This window comes from Spinacia oleracea, chromosome 6 (genome assembly GCF_020520425.1).
Source record: "Spinacia oleracea cultivar Varoflay chromosome 6, BTI_SOV_V1, whole genome shotgun sequence".
Classification (NCBI taxonomy): Eukaryota; Viridiplantae; Streptophyta; class Magnoliopsida; order Caryophyllales; family Amaranthaceae; genus Spinacia; species Spinacia oleracea.
Genome location: NC_079492.1, coordinates 115,727,892 through 115,738,514, shown reverse-complemented (window position 1 = coordinate 115,738,514; position 10,623 = coordinate 115,727,892). Strand labels below are relative to the sequence as shown.

Below are 10,623 nucleotides of genomic sequence, written 5' to 3'. Positions count from 1 at the left end.
TACCTCATACAAACTGGCCCACAAAGCTTAATTTCACGAACAAGATGAATAATCAAATGAGGCATCATGTCAAAGAATGATGGCGGAAAATACTTTTCAAACCGACACATGGTCTCAAGTACATCGGCCTGCAAATCATCCAGTATTGTTGGATTGATCACCTTGCTACAAATTGTGTTGAAAAAGAAACACAATCTTGTAATGGTATACCTCACTTGTGGCGGCAATATCCCTCGAATTGCAACCGGCAGCAATTGTTGCATCAACACGTGACAATCATGAGATTTCATTCCAACTAATTTCAAGTCAGACATGGACACAAGTCTACGAAAATTTGAAGAGTAACCAGCAGGGACCTTTAAGCCATGCAAAGACTCACAAAAGCTAGCTTTCTCCTTTTTAGACAAGGTGAAACAAGCTGGGGGAAGGTACCAGCGTTTTCCCCTTTCTTGAGGTGCCAACTCGGAGCGACCCATAGCAGCCATATCTTGTCTAACTTTAGGCCCATCCTTCGTTTTCCCTTGCATATTCAACAATGTCCCAACAATGGCATCACAAATATTTTTCTCAATATGCATTACATCCAAACAATGCCTAACTTCCAAATCTCTCCAATATGGGAGATCCCAAAAGATAGACCTCTTCTTGTAACCACCACTTGGCTGACCTTTATAAGGCTTACCAAACCCTGTCTCAATGTCTTTAACCCGTTCATAAACCTCACACGCACATAAGGGGGCAGGAGCTTCTCTCATCTCCAATTCTCCATTAAAAGCTTCCTTCTCTTTTCGAAATTGGTGATCTTCAGGAAGATACATCCGGTAATCCATGTACACATCTTTCCCACAAAATTTTAGGCGCCTCGAGACCAAATCATCATGACAAACTGGACATGCCTTCTTTCCCTTTACAGAATACCCTGACAAATTTTCATAAGCCGGGAAATCATTTATCATACAAAAAATCATGGCACGTAAAGTGAAATTGGTTTTGGTGTATGCATCAAACATCAACACCCCTTCATCCCACAACAATTTCAAATCTTCAATGAGTGGCTCTAGATACACATCTATGTCATTTCCGGGTTGTTTAGGCCCAGAGATTAAGAGCGACAACATGATGTATCTACGCTTCATGCATAACCAAGGAGGCAAATTGTATATGGTGAGAAGAACCGGCCAAGTGCTATATTGGGTACTAAGTGTCCCAAATGGGTTCATTCCATCCGTGCAAAGACCAAGCCTGAGATTCCGAACTTCTTCCCTAAAGACCTTGTACTTTCGATCAATGTTCCTCCATTGTGGAGAATCAGCAGGATGCCTCATTAACCCATCTTTCTTCCTCCCTTCGGCATTCCACCTCAAAAGTTTTGCAGTTTTCTCTTCTGAGAAAAGGCGCTTAAATCTTGGTATAATAGGAAGATACCAAAGCACCTTAGGCGGAGAAGGTTTCTTCTTTGTTGATGTTGCATCATTCTCCACGATCTTGTAACGGGACAATCCGCATCTTGGACACTCATGCAGATTTGCATACTGCTTTCGATACAACACGCAATCATTTGGACACGCGTGTATCTTCTCGTAATCCATACCCAAAGGACACATAAGCTTCTGGGCCTCATAGTTAGACCTTGGAAGTTTGTTTCCTTCAGGAAGATTACCGGACGTGGCCTCCAAAAACTGTGAAAAACTCTTGTTGGTCCAACCGTTTTCCACCTTTAAGTTGAAATATTCGATGACGGCACCAAGTAAAGTTTGTGTAGAACCAGGATATAACGGTGTTGCGGAAGCTTTGATTATACTATCATACATACGGGGACGCTCAACGAAATGATGGTCTTCCACATCATGCATCATATCATCTATCCTATCTTTCTCCTCTTCTTCCTCACTTTCAACACCAATATCATCCTCAATTTCATTATCATCACCATTATCACAATTATTATGTTGACTCGAGCTCGGCATACTAGAACTTGCCCCATGATCTATGCTCTCACCATGCCATGTCCACGTCGTGTAGTTACCCTTAAAACCGCGACGAACTATGTGATCAACAATATCATCAATATCCCGATACCCCCTTGAATTATTGCAATCACAACAAGGACACAGAATTAAACTTGATTCATGTTCTGATTGATGTTTCAAGGCAACCTTAATGAACTCTTGAATCCCTTGTAAGAACCTTGTAGAAAATCGTTTACTACCATACATCCAACTCCGATCCATTTTCAACCACTAAAGATAAAACAATATGACCAAATTTTGTCAAGATGTTAGAATATAAACTAGGCTATTCATATCATTATAAATCCATGGCTTCCAACAAAACCTACCATAACTAATAACAAGTTCCCATAGTACAATTCATTTCACATCACAAATTCACAAACCCAAATTTTGTAGCAAACCCAAAACATGATTTCATATATCGATCACCTAAATTCATTTCATAACCTAAATTCATTTCATAACCTACACAAACCATCTCATAAACCTACACAAACCCAAAACTTCATTTCATAACTTTTAATTCAACAAAACCTAAATGTAATAAACAATTAGAATTCAACAAAACCAACTATTATAATAACCTATTCCAATTCATCAAAAACTACAATTAAAATTCAACAAAACCTAAATCCTAAAATGTACCCAATTATTCAACTAAATAATATCCACAATTAAAATTCAATCTTAAATTTCAATTCAAATGTACAACTAAAATTCAATCATAATATCCACAATTCAAATCAAAATGCACAATTAAAATTCAATTAAAATTTAACTAAATAATATCCACAAACTTTCAATCTTAACATCAAAATTTAAATTCAATCTTAAATGTAACAACTTTTTTATTCAACTAAATAAATTCCACACACTAAATTTAAACCCAATTATATATTGAAAGTATAAATATTTAAAAACAATTTAAAATGTACCTAATTATTAAAAGAGGAGAGACGACGTGACTGAGAAGGGGCGCCGGCGGAGTGTGCGGCGGCGTGGCCGGCGGCGTCAACAGGGACCAGCGCTGCGTCGTCTGGAGAATGACGGCAGGGGCCGGAACAGGGGCCTTGTTGTGCGCTGCATCGTCTGGAGAATGACGGCAGGGGCCTTGTGGTGGGATGCGCTATCAGGACGAACAAAAGAACGACGTAGGGGCCGGAACAGGAACGACGACAATGAAGCCGCCGGTGAAGCAGTGTTGTCGTTTGTTGAGTTTGGGTGTGAAGCAGTGTTGTTTGTCGAGCAAAACCTAGGTTATTGCTCACAATTCGTGGTGGTTTCGTTGGGGAGGGCGGTAGTGTTGAATATTAATTCGTTTTGCAATTAAGTGTGAGCGGGAATTCGAAGAAAAAAAAATCAAAAGCTTGTGCATCGCAGATTTGTAATTCTGCGTGGCAAATGACTCTAGGGGCACCCTAGAGTCATTTGCCACGCAGAATTATAAATCTGCGATGCACTTGATTGAGTAATTTGCATCGCAGATTTATAATTCTGCGTGGCAAATGACTCTGGGGGGCATTCTAGAGTCATTTGCCTCGCAGTTTAACAAATCTGCGATGCAAATCACTAAATTTTATGCTAAAATTTGTTATTTGCTTCGCATGTTCAGAATGGCGTGGCAAATGCGGGGATGCAAATAAGCCTTTTTCCACTAGTGTGATCCATCACTTGCATTTGCTTTGTTGGGGAGTAACATTTTCTAAGCAGGACTTATAGAGGTGACTTGCAAGTGAAATTATCATTCAGGATGGGATGGTTGAGAGTGATTAATTATTCTTACATAGTTTTGAACTCTATTTTAAGAATGTCTAGACTAAAACTTAGTTAATGAATTATTTTGTTTTAAGCTGAATTTTGGTTGGGCCTATATGGTTCCAACTTGTATCAAATCCCAATAACTATATTTATTATGTTCTGAAAGTTAATTATTTCAGCTGCGTAATTCTGGTACTAGCTTTAGCCGTTATCACGGTCACGGTAATATTCTAGTAATTCCTTTATTTAAGTAAGAAAATATTTTATAAAAGCAACAAATAATTAGGGTGTTACAAAGATGCAAGTATTACTGGTGTTTATAGGAACCAAGTTGTAGAATGGATCCTGGGTTACTAATTGTTTAACACCTTTTTTTGAAAGCTAAAATAAAATATCTCATAATATAGTAATACTAGATTAGGTCTCGTGCACATACGGATATTTGAAAATTATTATTTGACCATTTTTTTTCAAAAATATTTAGCTGAAATATTTATCTCTTAAATCTATTGCGTAATTAATAAATCTCGAACGTATTTTTCTTAGCGTTCAATTTACCGTATTTTCCGGAGATTTAATATTTTATATTTAACGTATTTTGCAGAAAAAATAAAAAAGTATAGAAATAGGTCTGCAACCGGTCTAAATCGGCTTGATTCAGGTTTTGTATCGGCTTTAAAACTCCAGTCTTCGGTCCGGTCCGGTCCGGGTATGAACCAATGAACACCCCTACTTCCATCCTTAGTATAAGAAAATCAATTCACATTCCTTAACACTTGTGTCAGTGAACATATAACTCCTAACAAGTACGAAGGAAATATCTTCTAACTATTAACTTTTTAATTTAACGTTCCAAAGTTGCATAAAAAATACTTTCGGCCTTGGAAAATATATTACAAAAAACAAAAAGAATCTATCTATTACATTATATTAAAACTGACATTAGAAAGGACACATGTGGTGCAAATTTTTCCCGCCAAAAAACCCTTTCCTAAAAAAAATATCTACTTCATTTTTTTTATAGTATTTATGTATGGAACAAAAATATTGGATTATAAAATATGACTGTATTAAACGATTTTGGTAATATTTTAGTCAAATCGTCATATCAATAATAGAAAATATATTGGTTCAAAATATTTTGGTAATCACGCATATCGAATATTTTGGTCAAATTATCATATTAAACATATACTACCATTTCTAAATGTTATTTACGCTTACTATTTGCACGATAATTAAGAAACTTTGGTGAACATGCATGTAACGATGGTGGCAACAAGTGAGAAAATGAGTGGTCATAAGTTGCCCAACAATGCAAGTGGTAAATTAAGTTTGACTCCCATAATAAAATATTACAACTTGTATGTTGTGATGGGCCAAATAAAGGTGTAAATGTAAATTTTACATGATAAAAATGGAATAAAATAAAGTGTAAAGGACTTTTAGGAATGAACTAAAACGGAAAGCGTAAAGAACTTTCAGGAACAGAGGTAGTAATACATAGTAGGGATAAAATTGCATATTAAATAAATAAATGAGTAGGTTCAAGATTTATTAATTACGCATTAATTTTAAGGAACAAAAATTTTAGTTTAAAATTTTTTAAAGGATAAATTATTTTTTACCGCCTATAAAAATCGAAAAATAATATTTTACCAACTAAAAAACTAAAACTTGTATTTTACCACCTACAAAAAATTTAAAACTTGTTTTTTTTTCCACCTGAAAAATGGAAAAATAGATTAAAATACTATGTGGGGGCACAATAACGGCAATATAAATGATATGTTTTTTTTATTCTACGATTTCATGTATTTAACTCTCTTATTTTCCCTTGTCAGTTTCCTTATCTACCATGAATTCACATAATTTTTCACCACCATTAATTCACAAAATTGACAAAATTTAATGGAAGTAAAGATAGAAGGGTGAAACAGTTAAAGAAAATCACACAGTGAGTGAAAAAAATTGGAGAGAAATTGAATTAGGTAGTAACACATAAAGTTTTCATCTATTTTTTCGTTTTCAGATGGTAAAAATACGAAGTAAATTTTATTTTATTTAGGTGGTAAAAAATAAATTTTCAATTTATGTAGCTTGTAAAAAGCAATTTATCTTTTTTTAAAAATAATCAAATAATAAATTTCGAATGTACATATGAGCACGGAACTAATCTAAGGTCGTTTTTTCGGATATCAGATATGTGTGGCAACACACATATCAACTAAAAGACAAATAGCTAAAAGACAAAAAATAAAGTACCATTCATTTAAAAATAGTATCACTCTATTAAAAATAAAAATAAAAGTACCATTTTTGTTTAAAAAAGTACCATTCAATTTCTTTTTTGTTAATGAATATTATGTGGATGCCAATTATACCCCTACTATATTTCCAGAATATTCTAGATCTTAGGGTTTATTGTTCCTCAAGCAAACCCTATTCTATTGTATGTATATATACACTACAAAAAAATCATTTTATAGAGACGAGGGATTTCGTCTCTAAATAGTCCAAATCCGTCTCAAAATGATGATTGGAGACGGATTTGAGACGAAATGGGGTGTCTCTATAGAGAGCATCTCAAAAAAATTTGAGACGGAATTTTGACAAGTCCATTACAAATTTGAGACGAAAAGTTTGAAACTCTATATACAATCCCATCTCAATTTTAATTTAGAGACGAAATTTTAGTAATCCGTCTCAAGTTTGAGATGCTTATAGTTTCCGTCTCAAATTCCGTCTCTAATAATCCATAATTTTGTAGTGATAGCATGTTGTTCATGGAATAAAACACACAGTTGTTCTATCCCAATTTCACCTCCCGTTTTAATGTATTTCATAATACGTTATCAGCACCAAAACTTAGCCGACTGAGTAAACAAGAAACAAAGGAAGTCATATATGTCATTGAGGTAAGTGATTTTTTTTTTTATTTGAAATTTATGAACATGCAATATATGATAAATGGGCAATTATTTCTTATCTGGCCGATCTGATTATATTTATAAACAAAGTTCATGGGTTTCCTTTATGTTAATACGATTCTATTGCGATGCAACTTTTATTCTTTGAGTTGGTGAATATTGGTTTTAATTAATATAGCTTTGTCCTATATCATATGTTTCGATTAATACCCATACTTGTCCTATAGAATCTGTAATGTCCTATAGCATGATTTCAAGGGAAAGGTTGATTACGGCATCAATCTATTTGATCTTATGAAAGCCTAATTTTTAATTTTTCGGTTGGCTTTATATTAAACTACTCCTTGATAGTTTAATGTTGGACATGCATGATTCGAGTATATGTATAGTGATTTTAAAAATATTACTTTTCTGACTTAAATTCTTCTAATCGCTACTTTATGATTTCGTTAAACTGCAATGCATAATAATCCAACTGATCAAGGTTTTGCAGATGCAAAGTTGATTGCAATTCAGGATTATAAGGAGAAACATAAAGCTTATTTGGCTTTCCTCAGTCAGAAAGCAAAATTGTCTTGGCTTAAAGATGGGGATGAGAATACTTCCCTTTTTCACCAAAGTATCAAGATCAGGAAGGTGCATAACCAAGTTTATAGCATCTATGATATGAAAGGAGAATGGAAAGATACAGCTGATGGGGTGTCCCAAGCTTTCTTGGATTATTATAAAGTGCTACTAGGTAGTACTTCTGATAATAGAACACCAGTAAACAGGGAGGTGGTTAAGCAGGGCCAGTTTGTATGGATCATCATAAAGCTATTCTCAATGCTCCCTATACAGCAGATGAAGTTAAGAAGGCTATTTTCTCTATTCCAGGTATTAAAGCTCCTGGTCCAGATGGCTTTGGTTCTTATTTTTATAAAGATGCTTGGCATATTGTTGGGGATGAAGTCATTGCAGCCATTCTTGATATGTTACAGCAAGGAAAAATCTTGAAGGAGGTGAACCACACTGTGATTACTCTCATCCCTAAGACTAAATGTCCAAAAGATGTGAGTGAGTTCAGGCCAGTCTCTTGCTGCAACACCATCTATAAGTGCATAACAAAAGTCTTGTGTGGGAGATTAAGACAAGTTCTTCCTGATCTCATTTTGGAGAATCAAGGAGGCTTTGCTCATGGGAGATACATAGTTCATAATATTATGGTTGTTCAAGATTTAGTCAGGCATTATGGGAGGAAAGGGGTTAAGCCTAGTTGTCTTATGAAGATTGATCTTCAAAAAGCCTATGATACTATTGATTGGCATTTCTTACAGGAGATGTTGGAATTGTTGGATTTCCCTAAGCAATTTGTTGATATGGTTATGCAATGTGTGTCTACTCCCATGTTTTCTCTGATGCTGAATGGTTCTATGCATGGCTTCTTTAAATCCAAGAGAGGTTTGAGGCAAGGAGACCCTATCTCTCCTCTGTTGTTTGTCATTTGCATGGAATATTTGTCTAGAATTCTGAATAGAGTGAGGTCTATGCCTCAGTTTCAATTTCATCCAAGGTGTAAGGGGATTGGTCTTACTCACTTATGTTTTGCTGATGATCTGATTATCTGTAGCAAGGGAGATTATCAGTCTATTTACTTGTTGCTTCAAGCTTTCAAATTGTTTTCTAATTCTTCTGGCTTAAAGGCAAATCAACAAAAATCTTCTATCTACTGTCATGGTATGCAGGAATCTGATATTCAGAGGGTAGTGGATGTTTCTGGATTTTCTAGAAGTATGCTGCCTTTTAAATACTTGGGTGTTCCTATATGCTCTAAGAAGATTTTTGTGGCTCAGTGTGCTCATCTGGTGGATAAGATGATAACCAGGATCAAAGTTTGGAGTTCTAGGAACTTATCCTATACAGCAAGAATGCAGCTTGTTAACTCAATATTGCTAAGTTTGCATATGTATTGGGCTCAAATATATGTGCTTCCAAAAAGTGTTCTACAGGATATAGTGAAGATCTGCAGAGCCTTCCTATGGAGTGGTCATGCTTTCAGTCATAAACCAAGCAATATAGCTTGGGATAAGGTCTGTAGTGACAACCAAACTGGAGGTCTGGGGTTTAGAGATGTTCAGACTTGGAACATAGCCTTTATGGGAAAATATGTATGGGCTTTAGTCAAGAAGCAGGATAATGTGTGGATTAGGTGGATCAATTCAGTCTACTTAAAGGATGGGGATTGGTGGGAGTATCAGCCTGTCTCTACTGCTAGCTGGTACTGGAAACAAGTTTGTAATACAAAGGAGAAACTAAAACAGTTTTTTACTCTTGCAGAGTTTGAAAACATGCCTCAGTATTCAGTGAAACAAGTGTATGAGAAACTTGTAGGGAATAAGCCAAGGGTGCATTGGGATAAAATGGTGTGGAATAGGCTGAATGTTCCTAAGCATAGATTCATCTGCTGGTTAGCTGTTCAATCCAAACTTCAGACTACGGAAAAGCTAACAAAGATAGGCATTAGTCAATCTGCTAGTTGTTTGATTTGTGGACTGGATGATGAGACTCATCAGCATTTATTCTTCCAGTGCCAGTATAGTAGGCAAATTATTATAGCAGTTCACCAGTGGATTGGCTTCTCTATTCATGGAAATTTGGTTCAGTTACTCAGGAAAGCTGGACAAAGTAGAGCTTCAAGGTTCAGGAAGCAGGTTTATTTTGCAGTTGTTGGTGCTGCTGTCTATCTGATCTGGAAATGTAGAAACACTAGCTTTTGGGAGAGTACCATTCCCACTGTCAGTCAGAGTATGAAGGCTTTGAAGCAAATGGTTAAGAGCAGAATTCAGGTAGTTTTGCCAAAACATGTAAGCAAGAGGGATAGTGACTGGTTCACAAAATTGTAATAGCCTTTTAGGCATTCTGGTTGTGTTTTTAGAGCTTGTTTTAGCTTTGTTTTTGCTGATTCCAAGGGCATAGAGTCCAACCTAGTTGGTTTGTATGACTTGGAGTTGGCTTAAGTTGTAATTGTTGATCCAATTAATATTATTCTCTCTTGCTTAGCAAAAAAAAAAACTACGATATTTAGTTACTATTTGATCAATATATATCATAAGTGTAAAGGTGTACATTATTCAATGTTTTTTTTAGTGATAAATGCATCTATGTTTTTAAGCATGGTCGAGTACAAAATTACTAATGATATTTTTGCATAATAGATTATTGAATAATTTATTTTTATACATGATCATAGACGGTAAATTCTAATGTGGTTATTTACTTTGCTAACATCTGTCTTGAATTTTAAATAATGAAATTGTTTTTATCAATACTAGTGAGAAGCACGTGCCATACACGTGTTGGACAATCTAATTTACGCTATAACCCACTACCATATTAAACAATTAATCTCATAAACCCTCACCCCACACTAATCCAAAATTTAATGGTCTCCAATTATTTTACTTGATTAAAATATTTACCCAACTCCACTTGCTTTATTATTTTATTTCATTCAACTATTCTTATTTAATACTCGTGCCCTGTCAAATGTATCTCCTATTTAAATACAGAAGGAGTACTATTCATATTTATTAGGTTGTTTTCTATAACATAAAAACATTGTTATATTGCAATTAGACAACATGCTTGTATGAAATTTTTAAATTTGTCATTGCATGCATATTAACATATGTCTAAATAATCAAGATTATAAATTCATTTGAATTTTCTAATTAGGCAACGTGCTTGAAGTAATGCCGGCCTCAAAATTATCTTAAAAACTCCCTACATTATATTGATACTTAATTAATTACAACGCCATGAACCTTTTTGGATGAACTCTTATCTAATACATAGTATACTACTACTATATCCAATACTACGATATCTCATAATCATATCTATCATACCCCCTTCGTCTTTTTTCACTACAACATATAAGATCA

The 10,623-nt window shown here is 34.8% G+C and overlaps 1 protein-coding gene across 1 annotated transcript; it reads left to right on the top strand.

Moving 5' to 3' along the window:
• Window positions 1-7,159: 7,159 nt before the first annotated feature.
• Window positions 7,160-9,582, top strand: LOC110803351 (uncharacterized). Its single transcript, XM_056832663.1, has 2 exons — window positions 7,160-7,439; window positions 7,541-9,582. The coding sequence occupies exons 1-2, from the start codon at window positions 7,160-7,162 to the stop codon at window positions 9,580-9,582; spliced, it is 2,322 nt and encodes a 773-aa protein (XP_056688641.1).
• The last annotated feature ends 1,041 nt before the right edge of the window (window positions 9,583-10,623 follow it).

Excerpts from the sequence above, each read along its gene's own strand:
- LOC110803351 (XM_056832663.1), top strand. The coding sequence starts at position 7,160 with ATGCATAATAATCCAACTGATCAAGGTTTTGCAGATGCAAAGTTGATT. Across the intron at positions 7,440-7,540 it reads TTATTATAAAGTGCTACTAG|CAGATGAAGTTAAGAAGGCT; the intron begins GTAGTACTTCTG and ends CTCCCTATACAG.